Source organism: Lepus europaeus, chromosome 19 (assembly GCF_033115175.1).
Source record: "Lepus europaeus isolate LE1 chromosome 19, mLepTim1.pri, whole genome shotgun sequence".
NCBI lineage: Eukaryota > Metazoa > Chordata > Mammalia > Lagomorpha > Leporidae > Lepus > Lepus europaeus.
In genome coordinates, this window is record NC_084845.1 from 60,561,290 (window position 1) to 60,576,609 (window position 15,320).

Here is a 15,320-nt window from a genome sequence, read left to right on the forward strand (position 1 = left end):
TTAACCCGGCGGGGGGGAGGGGGCGGGGGCGCGGGCCGCGCCTGCGCTCTGCCGCCCTCCATTGTCTCCACGGCGGCGAGGAGCGCCGGCGAGCGCTGCCCGGGACCGAGCGGGCCGGCGCGGCTGGCGGGGCCGGCGGCGGCTGGAGCCAGAGCGCGACGCGACGCGACCGCGGCTTCCAGAGCTCCGCCTGGCCGCCCAGCGCCGAGCCCTCCCGCGGCCCGAGGGGTCCGGGCCGCCGTCCGTGGTCGCCGCGTCCTGAGGCAGGGGACGCGCGCGGCGCCCCCAGCCCTCCGCCGCCGCCTGCTGTGGGGCGGACGGCCTCCTCCGGCGCCTCCCTGCGCCCGCCCGCCGCCTCCCTCCTTCCCTGCGGCTCGCCCGGCTTTGCGAGCCCGGGGGCGGCCTGTGGCGCGCGGAGCCCGCGCCGGACTGCGCCTCTTTGGACCTTGAAGGGAAACATGCGTTTGGCTTGGATCGTTTTAAATTCTTAGTTTGAGGTCCCTGCCCGCCTGCTTCTTCCTCCCCGCGGGAATTTTTTTTTTTTTCTTTTTTCTTTTCCTTTTTTTCCCCTTTTCCCCCTCCTGGTCTCCTTTTTGACTCCTTCCCCCTTTATGCTCGCCCAGCCCTCCCCCCGCCGCTGAGAAGTGGGGGAGGGTCTCGGCTCCCAGGTTCCCGCCCCATCGGGGCCCGGGCGAGCATGGGGGGCAAGCAGAGCACGGCAGCCCGCTCCCGAGGCCCTTTCCCGGGGGTCTCCACCGATGACAGCGCCGTGCCGCCGCCGGGAGGGGCGCCCCACTTCGGGCACTACAGGACGGGCGGCGGAGCCATGGGGCTGCGCAGCCGCTCGGTCAGCTCGGTGGCGGGCATGGGCATGGACCCCAGCACGGCCGGCGGGGTGCCCTTTGGCCTCTACACCCCCGCCTCCCGGGGCACCGGCGACTCCGAGAGGGCGCCCGGCGGCGGAGGGTCGGCGTCCGACTCCACCTTTGCCCATGGCAATGGTTACCAGGAGACTGGCGGCGGTCACCATAGAGACGGGATGCTGTACCTGGGCTCCCGAGCCTCGCTGGCGGATGCTCTACCTCTGCACATCGCACCCAGGTGGTTCAGCTCGCACAGTGGTGAGTCCACGGGTGGTGGAGGCCTCAGGGTGGAGTGCAAAGAGGGCGCCCCAAACCTTCGCGCGCTCCGAGGTTTGGATAGGGAGTATGCGACCTGCGTGTGTCCGCCTTTCCTTGGGTTCTTGGTGCCAAGGGATGAATGGGATCCCCACCCTGTAGATGAGTGGCTGTCTGCGAGGCTGCAGGACTCCAGGCATGTGTTCGCTTGTGGATGGGCAGAGTGAAACCTGCCTGTGGAAGTCCCCTTTGTCGGCATCTCCTTGCTCAGAGAAGAGGGCTTGTCTGGCTTTTCAGCAAGTCAGCTCGGGTGCTTCCTTCCTGCCTCTGCAGCACGGTGCCCGCCTCACCGTTAGCAGACAGCTGGATCCGCTCCCACCAAGCGGTGGAAGAGTGTGAAAAGAGACAAAGAGTGTGAGAAGAAATGAAATTGGGGGCAAGTGGTGCTTGGATTAGGGCCCTCGCCCTGGCCGAGAGAGGGTGGGGTGCCCCGTTTTGCCACCCGGCTGGAAATCTGTTTGAATTGTTAAAAATGGAGCAGCTGGCAGGCGGCTGGCACAGACAGGTGTGGCCTGCTGTAGGCAGGGCCCAGGCAGGGAGCCTCCCTCGGGGTTCCTTGTAGGACCAGAGCTCGGGTCACCGTGCTGCACGAAGCAGGCTTGGTCAGCGACTCTCCCAACCCTCCATCTTTTTCCTTCCACTCCTTGCTCTTCCCGTGAATCTGCGTCTTTTTGCGACCGAGAGCCTGGCAAGGTGGGGTGTTATTGCCCGGCTGTTGGCACATGACTGGGAAGAGGAGGATTCAAAGAATGGGGCTGGGTTCATTTTGTGAACTCCTGGTAGCAGGCCAGCAAAGAGCTGGAGGGGGATTTCCCAGGCTCTGCTGGGCAGAGTGGGGAAGGCCTGGTGGGGCCTCTGGAGGAAAACAGGTCTGTCTGCTTGGCTACCCTGGGAAGCCAGGACAGGCTTCTAGAAAACCGGTCACAAGGGGTGTGGGACTGCCATTTGCTGATTGGCAAATTGAGTGAAGAAGTTGCATATTCAGACTCCTTTGGGTGAGTTGGGAAAATTTAAATATTGTGTGGGAGAAAGATTGCTCCTGTTCTTAGGTTACTTTATTGGAAGGATCTGTCAGGTCACTGGTTACAGCTATTTTGAAATAAGGTAGACCTTTTTAGATCTTTTTTTTTTTTTTCTTCCTATAAATAGTCTTGCCTTTTTTTTTTTTTTTTTGTCTTTTCTATAAACTTTAATTATTGAGATATTTGGGGCAGAGAAATAGTGACATTTGGACGTGGCTTTTGCATTGCAAGGCTGGTGTCTCAGCCCTGCCCAGGCCCCTGGATGTCAGGAGAACTTCTCTGACCTGCGTCCCAGGCCGCCCTGAGCGAGGCGCAGGCATGACTGCCTTCAGCACCTTCATTCGATCAGCGTTCGGCATTCTGAAATTCAAAATCTTTCTCACGAAATTTAGTACAGAAAGAGTCCGCTGTATTTGCGAGATGGTTGTGGTTTCATTTGAAAAAGAACTGTCATTAGGATCTTGTTTTACATTGGGAAGCCCTGTAGAGTTAGAATTTTGTGTATGACAAAACGAATCTGAGAGAGGCTGGGTGGGACATGCAGAAAGGGAGTTCTCTTTCCAACATTTCTGAAGTTTGTCTCTTACTGGAAACTTCTGTATCCTTATTCCACTACCAGCTTCCATGCCAACGCTAGGAGCTTATAGTTTGGATTCCAGGATTTCACAGTCCTTGGCTGTGAAACTTTCTTTTCTTCCAGTTGTGGTGAGGGTCTTGAGACCCACTGAGCTGGGAGGAGACGGGGAAGCTGGGGACAGTAACTCTTTCAGGAAGGGTGTCTGCAGTGTGTGTGGGAGGCTGCTATTAATATTTCGGGCGATACATTCTTGACTGTGTAGGACATCCTGTACCTACTAAATGCAGTGTCCTGCAGTTCAATGTGTCCTCCCTAAATGTCCCCCCAAATTCCTGTCTTCTGTGGGTGGCAGTGTTAACGTGCCTGTGGAGAACCACTGCCTTAGCAACTCATTCTTTCCTTCAAGTGAATAATTTGTTGCACCTCCGTACGCAGCTGTGGTTCTGTCTCACCTCCCGGAACAGGCCAGAGCAGTCTTCGGGACATCCGCGACATCCGTGCGCTCTGTCGTTCGTTGCTGCCAGGAGAGAAACTTGTCCACCTCGGAGCCTTTGAGGACGGTGTGAGCAGATTCTGCTCTTGTGTTCCAAGATTGGAAGGATAAAGATTTCTGCACATCTGGCCAGATGCCTGGATGTTGAGAGGATGCTGTTGCTTACGTTTGCAAGGTGCTTCTGGAACTCTGCGTGGGTACAGAAGCAGTTGTCAGTAAATAAATAGGGAAGCTCAGTGGACCTGAGGCCTCCCCACAGAGAGTAGGCTCATCCTGTCCCTGTCTCAGATCTACCTCTGAGTGCCTGTGACCTCTCTCCAGCCTTATCTTTGTTACTTTAAAAATAGGTGTGGTTCTCTTCAGAAGTGGCGGCCTACACTGGTGTTCCCTAATCCTGTGAGAACACCCTGCAGTCACATTTGTCTTCTTTTTACTTTCTTGTATAGATTTTTATTTATTTATTTGAAATGCAGAGATACAGAGAGAGAAGGAAAGAGAGAGAGGGAGACAGAGAGAGATCTCCATCCACTGGTTGACTCCCAGATGGCCACAACGGCTGAGGCTAGGTCAGGCCGAAGCCAGGAGTTTCTTCTTGGTCTCCCATGTGAGTGCAGGGGACCAAACACTTGGTCCATTTTCTGAGGCTTTTCCAGGCACATTAGCAGGGAGCTGGATTGAAAATGGAACAGCCAGGACCCGAACCATCACCCATATGGGATGCTGGCACTGTAGGTGGCGGCTTTACCAGCTATGCCACAGTGCTGGCCTCAACCGTGATAACTTGTATCACACTTGGCACAAGTGTTGGTTGAGTATGTGAATTTCAGTGTTTTGTATCTATTATTTCATTTAATTACCACTGTAATTCTGTGAGGTAAGACGTGGGTGAGGAAGCAGAGTTAGTGGGATGGCAAGGAACTTACAGATCAGACAACCAGCAGGTGGCTGATCTGGGACTGGAATGCGGGCCTGCAGGTTCCAGAACCTGGGCTCTTCACCAGTGCATTCTACTGAGATATGAGGACTTGGGGTAATGTCTTGGGAATGGTGCTGGCCTTCGAGTCTGAGAACCCAGCTCATCTGGTTGGCTGCTGATTAACTGCCTGGCCTGTGATGTTGGGCAAGTGAGTCATTTAGCCTCAGAGTCACCGTTTCTTCATCCGTAAGATGGAGGTGACGCCTGTCCTGCTTACCTTGCAGAGTCGTCCTGAGGACTTTGAGAATTTAACATACGCAAAAGCCAAAGGGCCGGACATGTAAAGTAGCTGGTGTTCCAGTGGGGATGCTTCTAGTTCTCTGCCTTGCTTTTCTTTTCTTTTTTTTTTTTTTCCCTCTCTCTGTTTTTTAAAGATTTATTTATATGGAAAGAAGAGTTAGAGAGAGAGAGAGAGAAGCAGAGACAGAGAGATTCTGTCTGCTATCTCCCCAGTGACTGCAACAGCTGGGGCTAGGCTAGGCTGAAGCCAGGAGCCTGGAACTCCATCTGGGTCTCCCATGTGCATTTCAGGGGTCCATGCACTTGGGCCATCTTCCACTACCTTCCTACTTGCATTAGCAGGAAGTTGGATAGTAAGCAGAGCAACCAGGACTTGAATCAGCACTCATACGAGATGCTGGCACCCCAGGCTGCCGGCTTAACCTGCTGTGCCATGATGCCAGCCCCATCGTTTTCTGCTTTCTTGAATCTCTGTAAAACGACCATGTGAACAGTGGCCCCCAAATGGAAGCTATCTCTGTCTCCTGCACCCTGACTTCCCCTGAGGGACTGTGCAGGGTGGAACATGCCACTGGGAGCGCTGCTTTGCACGGCAGAGTCTCTTCCTCTCCGCCTTGCAAGGGAAGTTTTGTGAGGTAACCGCAGTTCTGGAAGCCTGGCGGTCCTGTGCCGTCATCCTGTTTATCTGAGTGTGGATTTCTGGATGTGGGAAAACAGGATCCACTGTGTTGGAGGAGGTTGCTGTTTTCCGGGTCTCAGTTTGTCATCTATATGTGTACATACACGCATTCTGTGCTTCGCCATCACCAGGACATCAGCTGGTGCCCCGATGACTTTTAGAAGTCTGATTTTACTGCCACTCTAGGGTTCTCAAGTGATTTAATTTTCTCTTTTGTTACATAGTAGGGAAGCGTTGCCAATTCCATTGGAATGGAACTGAAAGCCTTTTTGTGCTTCACCGTATGTCCCCTAAAACTTACGGGCTTTTACTTGGTTTCTGGAGAAGGAAAAGCATTCTGCGGTCTCCAAAGAGCATGGCACAGCCCCTGCCCTCTCCTGCAAAAGTCCTATTCTTAATGAAGACATTTAAAAACAAAAACAAAAAAAGCAGAATTTTTAGTTCTCCATTAGTGTGAGGGCTTATTTTAGGTAAAATTAAAAAAAAAAAAAAAGTTACCTTGAGGCATAGACTATTTCCTGAAGGTCATAGTTAATTCTTCACTGAGGTTTGAAAGGCACTGTAAATACTGGTGTAGCTCTTAGGTTGTTTATTTTATGGGATGCGTACCTTCTGATGTTAAACAAAGTCCTGCCCCAAATATGTCACAAGGAATACTTGAAGCCAGGCCAGTCTTATCCAAAGAAATACAGCGCTAGTTGCTTTTCGGAAAAGGAACCTGGTTTGCATTTTACAGTGTGACACTCAACCTAAGCTTTTCAGGCATTGAAATTTTGGTATAACCAATTTAAAAGATTTACTTACTTTACTTGCAAGGCGAGTTACAGAAAGAGAGTAAGAGAGTCTTCCATCTGCTGGTTCACACCCCCAAGTGTCCACAACCACTGGGGCAGGGGCAGGCCAAAGCCAGGAGCCAGAATCTTCTTAGGGGTCTTCCACATGGGTACATGGGCCCAAGCAGTTGGGCCATTTTCTGCTAATTTCCCAGGATCATTACTAGGGAGGTGGGTTGTAAGTGGAGCAGCTGGGACTCAAACGGCCATATGGGATGCTAGCACTGCAGGTGGCAGCTTAACCTGCTGGGCCACAGTGCTGGCCCTGGTACTAGAATCTTGAAGTTAGCTGGAAACCTAAATCCTATATTCAGTCTTTTAGAATGATTGTTGAGTATAAATTTTAATGTATTTCTTTTCCAAGCTTTGCTGTGGCCTAGGCTGAATCAAATAGTTCATTGTAATTTCTGTATTAGTCTTGAATATGAGCAGGACCCCAGCAGTGTTCGCTTCTGAATCTTATGTTCTCATAAGGACACAGGTTTATTGTTGAATCCAGCAGTTGGAGTCCTGTCTTTGATGTGCTTTGTGGATGAGGGATGAGTCGTGGGTGTGAATGAATAACCTGAGGATCAGTCCTGAGTGTGAAGCAAATAAAGAACCAAGTTCACGCTGCAAGCAGCAGCTGGGCTAGTTTCTGGCCTGATGAGACTGTTTACATTGAGATCTCCCTGGAGTTGTTAGCTTTAAGAGCACAGCTTTCATCTGCTGGGAGAAAAGAGGAAGGGAAAATTTGCTGAATCTCTATAAATTCCAAATTAGGGGAGGCACGATAAAAATTTATAGTGCACTCTTGGATCTTTAACAGGAAGGAAACAGATACAAACAAGAGCTCTCTTGATTTCTGTGAATGGTTCCAGAGGGTTCTTAGATTTGATGGTCCCCAGTATTCCCTAAGGGAGCTTGTTAACACTACGGATGACTCGACCCCACTCCTAGATTTTAGTAGAGTTGAGAGACCCAAGAGTCTGAATTTGTAACGGGAGAGTCAGAGAGTGTTGTCAGAAGATGGCTTATATCTGAAACTCTACCACAGATTTACTTCCTCTCTTCCAAAACAGAGAGAACTCGGAATGCTCTGTGGGTGCATTCATTAGCATTATTTTCAATATTATTAAGCTAGTCGGATATTGCCTCAGTAAGATCCACATAAATCTTTTTTCTCTACAGCTCTCAGGGGATAGGTTCAGCAAGCAAGAGCATTTTTTCATTATTAGATGGTTTTTCTCTAAAAGATTTATTTACTTCAAAGACATAGTGACAGAGATAGAAGGAGAGACTTGGAGGGATAGACAGAGATCTTCCATCTGCTGGTTCATGCAGTTGCCAGTAACAGCTGGAGCTAAGCTGAGCTGCAGCCAGGAGCCAGGAACTCCATCTAGGTCTCTTCATATGGGTGGTGGGAACTCGAATACTTGGGCCATGATCAACTGCCTCCCTGCTGAGCTAACAGGAAGCTGAGTCAGCAGTGCAGAGTAGCTGGCCCTCTGATAGGAGATACGAGAGTCTCAAGCAGCAGCTTAACCTGCTGTGCCACAGTGCCCACCCCTGATGGTTTTCTGTTATATGGAACTCAGCATTTATCTTCTAGAGACAGGCCTAAGCCAGTCTGCCTTGGTTCTGAGAGTTGAGTTGCTCTTAATAGAAGTAATGGTGGCAGTAGCACCTTTCCTTCTGCGCTTGTCTTCTCACTCCTTTTTCTTTGAAGACCCGAACTGCCTTTGGGTGCTGGTGCTACAAAAGGGCTTACTGAATTACAGCCTCTTTTCTTTTTTTAAAGGTTTATTTTATTTATTTGAAAGGCAGAGTTACAGAGAGAGTTGGAGGGAGAGAGAGAGACAGAGAGAGAGATCATCCATCCGCTGGTTCACTCCCCAAATGGCTGCAATGGCAAGCTCTGAGCCAGGCTGAAGCCAGGAGCCAGGAGCTTTATCTGGGTCTCCCACGTGGGTGCAGGGGCCCAAGCACTTGGGTCATCATCCACTGCCTTCCCAGGCACATTGGCAGAGAGCTGGGTTGGAAATGAAGTAGCCAAGACTCATATGAGCACTGTAGAGTGTGTACAGTGTACCAGGACCTAGGGTAAGTGCTAGAAGTTATATTAGTTATTATGAAAGTGAATTACCTTGTTCTTTCCAAGAATCTTTGTTTACTCCCTCACTCTTTAAGAGCCCAGGGATTGCCACTTGTTGATGCTTTTATCTTCTTCGTCAGTCCTTCTGTTGAATAAACATATAAATTCAAGTGTTTTTTCATGGGACAGCTGCTAGGATGTACTTCTTTACTCTTAAGTTCACTGTTCATTTTTTCGTAAATCTTTCTGAGTGGGGGCAGGAGGTGTTTTTCTTTATGGTTCGAGTCAAGCGTCTTACTAAGAAATTCCTCCTCCATCCCATTGTGAGAGGTTCCCTTATCTTCTCAATGAGAATATCAAAAGAAAAACTGTATTTTAAACTCTTCTGATACATCTTTGAATTTAGTATCTCTGTCATCCCTAGAGCCACTTTTGTTTCTGGTCATTGAACACTGTTTTCTAGAAGCATGATTCACCATGTTTTAAATCTTCTTTGTAAAATTTATCCCAAACCACAAACACCCAAAAGGAAATTTACTCCTTTGTGAGTGCTTATGTCCTCTCTCTCCCACCAAGTTTTTTTTTTAAGGGACAGAGAGAGACAGACAGACAGACACACACACACAGAGCTCCCATCTGCTCCCCAAATGCCTGTAATAGCTGAGGCTGGGCAGGGCCAAAGCCAGGAATGCTATCTAGGTTTCCCACACAGGTGCCAGGAACCCAGTTACCGGGGTTATCACCACTGTTTCCCGGGGTCTGCATTAGCAGGAAGCTGGAGCCAGGAGCCAGAGCCAGGAGTTGAATCTAAGTATTGTGATATGGAATGTGAGCATCTTAACTGCTAACCTAAATGCTTGCTTCTCACCAACTTTATTTTTTGTGGTCACATTTGGTAATATAGAATTTACCTTTTTTTCTTTTTAAAAAAATAGCTTGAGAGAGATGGAAAGAGAGAGATTTTTCATATGTTGGTTATTGCTGCAAATGCCTGCGACAACTGAGGTTCACCTGCTGCCTCCCAGGGTGCCTATTAACCAGGAAGTTGGAATGGGGAATGGGGAGTGGAGCTGGAACTTGAACACAAGCATTCCAACTTGGGATGAGGATGTCCCAGGCAGCTTCTTAACTGCTTCACCAAATTCCTGCCACCAAATTTACCATCTTAACCATATGAATATATACAATTCAGTGATATTCTTTTTTTTTGACAGGCAGAGTGGACAGTGAGAGAGAGAGACAGAGAGAAAGGTCTTCCTTTTGCCGTTGGTTCACCCTCCAATGGCCGCCGCGGCTGGTGCGCTGCGGCCGGCGCACCGCGCTGATCCGATGGCAGGAGCCAGGTGCTTCTCCTGGTCTCCCATGGGGTGCAGGGCCCAAGCACTTGGGCCATCCTCCACTGTACTCCCTGGCCACAGCAGAGAGCTGGCCTGGAAGAGGGGCAACCAGTACAGAATCCGGTGCCCCGACCGGGACTAGAACCCGGTGTGCCGGCGCCGCTAGGTGGAGGATTAGCCTATTCAGCCGTGGTGCCGGCCCATTCAGTGATATTCTAAGTAATGCATATAAATGGAATCATATAGTGTTTGTCTTTTGTGATTGGCTAATTTGACTAAAATAACACGCTAAAGTTAATCCATATTGTAGCCTGTGGATCATGTACTTCCTTTTTAGGGCTGACTAGTGTTCCATTGTAGGGATGTATATCATACCTTGCTTATCCATTCATCTTTCACTGGTTAGTGAGGGTGCTTCCATTTTTAGCTACTGTTGATAATACTGCTATGGACATAAATGGGCAAATATCTCTTTGAGACCTTGCTTTCAGTACTTTTGAGTGTATACCCAGGAATTGTTGGATCATATGATAATTCTGTTTTTAGATTTTTGAAGAACCACCATCCTATTTATTTGAAAGTCAGAATTACACAAAGAAGGAGAGGCAGAAAGAGAGAGAGAGGTCTTCCATCCACAGGTTCACTCCCCAATTGACCGCAACCGCCAGAGCTGCGCAGATCAGAAACCAGGAGCCAGGAGCTTCCTCCAGGTCTCCCAAGTGGGTGCAGGGGCCCAAGGACTTGGGCCATCTTCTACTGCTTTCCCAGTTCATAGCAGAGAGCTGGATCGGAAGTAGAGTAGCTGGGACTCAAACCAGCACCCATATGGGATGCCGGCACTGCAGGCAGAGGCTTTACCCACTATGCCACACCACGGCCCAATGGCTGTATTATTTTACATTCCCACTGGGAGTGCATAGCCCTCTAATTTCTCCTCTTTCTCAAAATATTTGTTTTATATATATATATATGTAAATATATAAATATATAAATCAAATCTCACATCCAGGTTGTTTTTTCTTTTGTTTTAGTCCTGCTTTAAGTAATTTTCTTTAATTTGAGAATCAGAGAGAGGCAGAGAGCTGCTGTCTGCTGGTTCACTTCCCAAATGCCTGCAGTGGCTCACTGGTGCCAAAACGGTGAGCCAAGAAATCAATCCAGGTCTCCCATGCGATTGACAGAAACAAACACTTAAATCCACAACCCTCACTGCTGCCTCCTGGGTTATGCATTGTAGGAGTGCTGGAATCACTTGGTATTGAACCCATGTACTACGATATGGGATGTGAGTATCCTAACCACTTAGGCTAAACACCTGCCCCAATTTTAAGTAAATTTTAAAGCTTTGTTTATGATATTCAATACTTGTGACTGTAATATTATAAATAAATGTCTTATCTTTGAATATTTATTGTTCAAAATACAGAATTTAGAAGACCATTTTATGCTGAGAGATTTTTATGGGACTTTGGTTATAAGGTGATGACTTAAATTCTGAAGAATAGTTTTTGTAGAAACTTTACCTTATATTTATGCCTGTGTGGTCAGTCATGTTGGTCTTAGTGAATTAAACTTGTCATAGTATGGCTCTAACTCTCTAGATGATAGTCTCTAGCCCTATAGAAAGAATAATTAAGTTGGGGCCAATTTTGTGGAGCAGTGGATTAAGCCGCCCAAGTGCTTGGCCCCTGCACTCAAGTGGGAGACATGGATGAAGCTCCTGGCTCCTGGCTTCTGCTTGGCCCAGCCGTGGCTGTCGTGGCCATTTAGGGAGTGAAACCAACAGATGGAAGAGTGATCTCTCTCTCTTTGTAACTCTACCTTTTTTTTTTTTTTTAATTTATTTGATAGGTAGAGTTATAGACAGAGAGACAGAGAGAAAGGTCTTCCTTCTGTTGGTTCACTCCCCAAATGGCCGCTACAGCCGGTGCTGCGCTGATCTGAAGCCAGGAGCCAGGTGCTTCTTCCTGGTCTCCCATGCGGGTGCAGGGCCCAAACACTTGGGCCATCTTCCACTGCCCTCCCAGGCCACAGCAGAGAGCTGGCCTGGAAGAGGAGCAACCAGGACTAGAACATGGCGCCCATATGGGATGCCGGCGCCACAGGCGGAGGATTAACCAAGTGAGCCACGGTGCCGGCCCGTAACTCTACCTTTCAAATAAATAGAATAACTCTTAAAAAAAAAAAAAAAAAGAATTAAGTCATGTTTCACAAACAGAAGTTCTGAAGGTAGTCACCACTATTACTGCACAGTATCTTTTTTCTTTTTTTTTTTTTAAGATTTATTTACTTGAAAGGCAGAGTTACAGAGATGCAGAGGCAGAGAGAGAGGTCTTCGATCCACTGGTTCACTCCTCAGATGGCCACAACGGCTGGAGCTGCGCCAATCCAAAGCCAGGAGCCAGGAGCTTCTTCTAGGTCTCCCATGTGAGTGCAAGGGCCCAAGGGCTTGGGCCATCTTCTGCTGCTTTCCCAGGCCATAGCAGAGAGCTGAATCAGAAGTGGAGCAGCCGTGACTCGAACTGGCACCCATATGGGATGCCGGCACTGCAGGCGGCGGCTTTACCCACAATGCCACAGCACTGGCCCCTGCACAGTATCTTTTAAAGTCAAAGCTGATTTGTTAGTACATGGGAGAAACTGAAGCCTGGAGCTGCCTGGATGTGTTCAGACAGAGGGAGTGGAAAACCCAGAATCCCAGGCCCGGCTGATGTGGTCATCTCACCAACATTTCTCAGCTCTTTGGCGATCTTTTCATTTGTTTCCATCTCAAATAACATTTTTCCCTGCTGAGAAGGTACTTTTCTTTAGAGGGAGCTATTTAGGAGTCATTCTGTCTTATGCCTGCCTCAGTGTTTGGGAATCCTATAAGGATTGGGGAATCTTTGGAATTCTTGAATCCTCTGTGATTCCAACCTAATTAGTTAGCTTTCTTGTACACCCCCCAAGGCAAAACACCATTTAAATCAGCTTTTTAAAGAAACTTATTAGAACATGATCTCCGAATAAAATGAGCATCCCCAGATGCCCATGTACCCCCTGTGTTGTGAGGTTTCCTGGACTCTGATCTGATAGGGCTGCAACACTCATATCATTGTCCTTGAGAGCTCCAGGCCGGTCCTGAGAGCTGTGACGAGGGCTGGCTTTCCAGGTAGTTGCCCTCCATCTTAATATCTGACAAGCCCAATCATGTTGACTATGTTTAATCCATCCATGTTCTGCATCTTCTTTCAACCCAGAGGCCAAGTGCAACATGAAAGCAGAGGGAATCAGAATTTAAGGCATAGGAATCTCCTATGAAATGGCAGACCTTTGCAAGATAGTATTATGAGCTGTTCTGTTTTGCTGTGGCTTTGGAAAACCTTTGGATTCCTCTACTGAAAATTTGTTTGAAAAAAATCTTTTTAATGAAACAGTGTGAGTCACAAAGCAGCCTCCCCTTCTCATAATAGCATTTCTCACCAGGGGAATTTTTGGTAGCTGTTGGGGGAGGGATTTGAGTAGGTTGTGGATGATAAATCGCTCAGTGGCACATAACCAAAGGCTGCCATGTCAGAACTCTGGTGTTTTCCGTGCTGATTCCAAGCCCTGAATCCAGAGTGCAGGACAGCAGAATAGAACAGAGGAGCCTGGGCCTCACGAATGACCAATGATACTGGAGTTTCAGCACACAGAATGGGTTCGTTAAAACACTGTCATTGTGTCAGAGGATCTGAACGGAGGCCTTGGGTCAGAGGTCCAGAAGCCACTTACAGGCAGCCTTCTGGGTTATAGGATGACTTTGTTTTTTATTTATTTATTTTATTTTTATTTTTTTTGACAGGCAGAGTGGACAGTGAGAGAGAGACAGAGAAAAAGGTCTTCCTTTTTGCCATTGGTTCACCCTCTAATGGCCGGCGCGGCCGGCGCGCTGCAGCCAGCGCACCGCGCTGATCCGAAGCCAGGAGCCAGGTGCTTCTCCTGGTCTCCCATGGGTGCAGGGCTCAAGGACTTGGGCCATCCTCCACTGCCTTCCCAGGCCATAGCAGAGAACGGGCCTGGAAGAGGGGCAACCAGGACAGAATCCGGCACCCCTACCAGGACTAGAACCTGGTGTGCCGGCGCCGCAGGCGGGGGATTAGCCTATTGAGCCATGGTGCTGGCCTATAGGATGACTTTGGACCTAGGTATTAAGAATTTAAAGGTTATGAGTAGTTTCTTTGCTGTCTATACCTCCCTTTTCCGTATTTTGAATTTAAGAAAATAAATTTATTTATTTGAAAGGAAGAGGGAAAGAGAGATCTTCCATTTGCTAGTTCACTCCCCAGATAGCTTCAACAACTCTGCAACCAGGAGCCTGAAACTCATTCTGTATCTTCCATTTGGGTGGCAGGGACCCAAGTACTTGACCCATCATCTGCTGTGTCCCAGGGAGGCATTGGAAGCTGAGCAGAGTCTTGAACCCAGGGACTTTGATATAGAATATGGGCATTCCCAAGTAGTATCTTAACCACCATGCCAAATGCCTGTCTCCTGGTCCATATTTTGACCAGTGCGTGGTGCTGACCGAAGATGGGATTCATAAAAGGTCTCTTACACTCTTAGGGTTCTAGATCTAAAGCACTTAGAATGACATCCAAAGAAAACACATCACTCTGTCAGCCTCCTTGTAGGATGGTGAAAAGGAAGTGTGGTCTTAGAGATATGAAGTACTTGGGGCAAAGATGGTAGCGGCATCCAAATTACCTGCCATAAACCTTCTGCCACTCCGAGGATAAGTTTTCAACTTCATTGATCTCTGGTTTTTCTTCGGGACTCATGTCTGAAGTATCTTATGTAAGCTACAGACACAGGAAAGTCTGAAAGGTTACAACAACTGTATTAGGATTTGCTTTCCTTTGGAAAGTCAAGGCTGTCTCCATTCTGTGTTTTCCTGGCTTTGTACTTTTCTTCAAAGCCTCTTAGCAATTCCAAGTCTCCAGAGCTTAATAAAGGGGAAACAGGAAGTCTGTGTTGGATGCCTAAGAGCCAGCAGCAGCAGCTATAGAGAAAGACACAGGCACAATTCGGGGAGGGGGAATTCTGGGATTCTAGATACACCCCTCAGTAAGGACTTTTACCAACGCCATCAAATGGAGAGGCCACTGAAGTCTCTTTTGAAAGAAGGACTAATGTTTCTTAGGTAATAGAATGAAGGTTTCCCACTTGTATGATGGCATAATTCTCAAGTGTCTTTTACGTAAAGAGTTCCAAGCCCTTGAGGAAAAAGTAATGATCACTTTTATAAAGCAGTGGAATGGAGTATCTCCCTTGTACTTGAGGGTCTGCAAGGTTTATCTTACCAAGGGGTCCTGGCTGGAGCCTGACCTTTTCTTTTCCTGTCGGTTTACTTTAAGTAACTCTGCAAGTTTTAGTCCTGTGATTGCTAAGTAGAGGAGTCACAGGGGTTTGTGATGTTTCAATTTTGGTTTCACTTGCACATTTCAGGAAATCACACAGCCTTGTGACTCTGAATAGGAACTCTTTGGTGTCTTGGGCTTTTCCCAAAAATAAACTATTTTAGACATTCAAAAGAGATAAAATTCTTGGCTACCAAGTAGATTAATAAATAAAGCATTACAGACATCATTGTACATACCTTACCCTATTCTTAATTTTTCTCTTTCCCCAGAGGTGACCACTCTAGAGGCCTACTCTAGTGTCGGTCCTGCTGTATATAGTCATCCTTTTGTTGCCTGTGTCCATCAACTTAATACTCATTTTGTCTGTTTAATTTTTAAAAATATTTATTTATTTGAAAGGCAGAGTGAGAGATTGCTCTTCTATCTGCTAGTTCACTCTCCAAATGGCCACAATGTCTAGCACTGGGCCAAGCTGAAGTCAAGAGCCCAGAACTCCACTATGTGTTTTCTTTGGCTATAGGAGCCCAAAT

At 48.0% G+C, this 15,320-nt stretch overlaps 1 protein-coding gene across 2 annotated transcripts in view; it reads left to right on the forward strand.

Moving 5' to 3' along the window:
- The first annotated feature begins 238 nt into the window (after window positions 1-238).
- The window catches only part of ZNRF1 (zinc and ring finger 1), a 123,159-nt gene continuing 108,077 nt past the window's right edge, over window positions 239-15,320 (forward strand). Inside the window, exon 1 of one of the 2 annotated variants that reach the window (XM_062176140.1) lies at window positions 239-1,121. In XM_062176140.1, the coding sequence (XP_062032124.1) occupies window positions 698-1,121 (424 nt within the window). In that variant the 5' untranslated portion in view covers window positions 239-697. The remainder of the gene's footprint in view (window positions 1,122-15,320) is intronic. The other variant, XM_062176139.1, reaches the window with a different exon arrangement.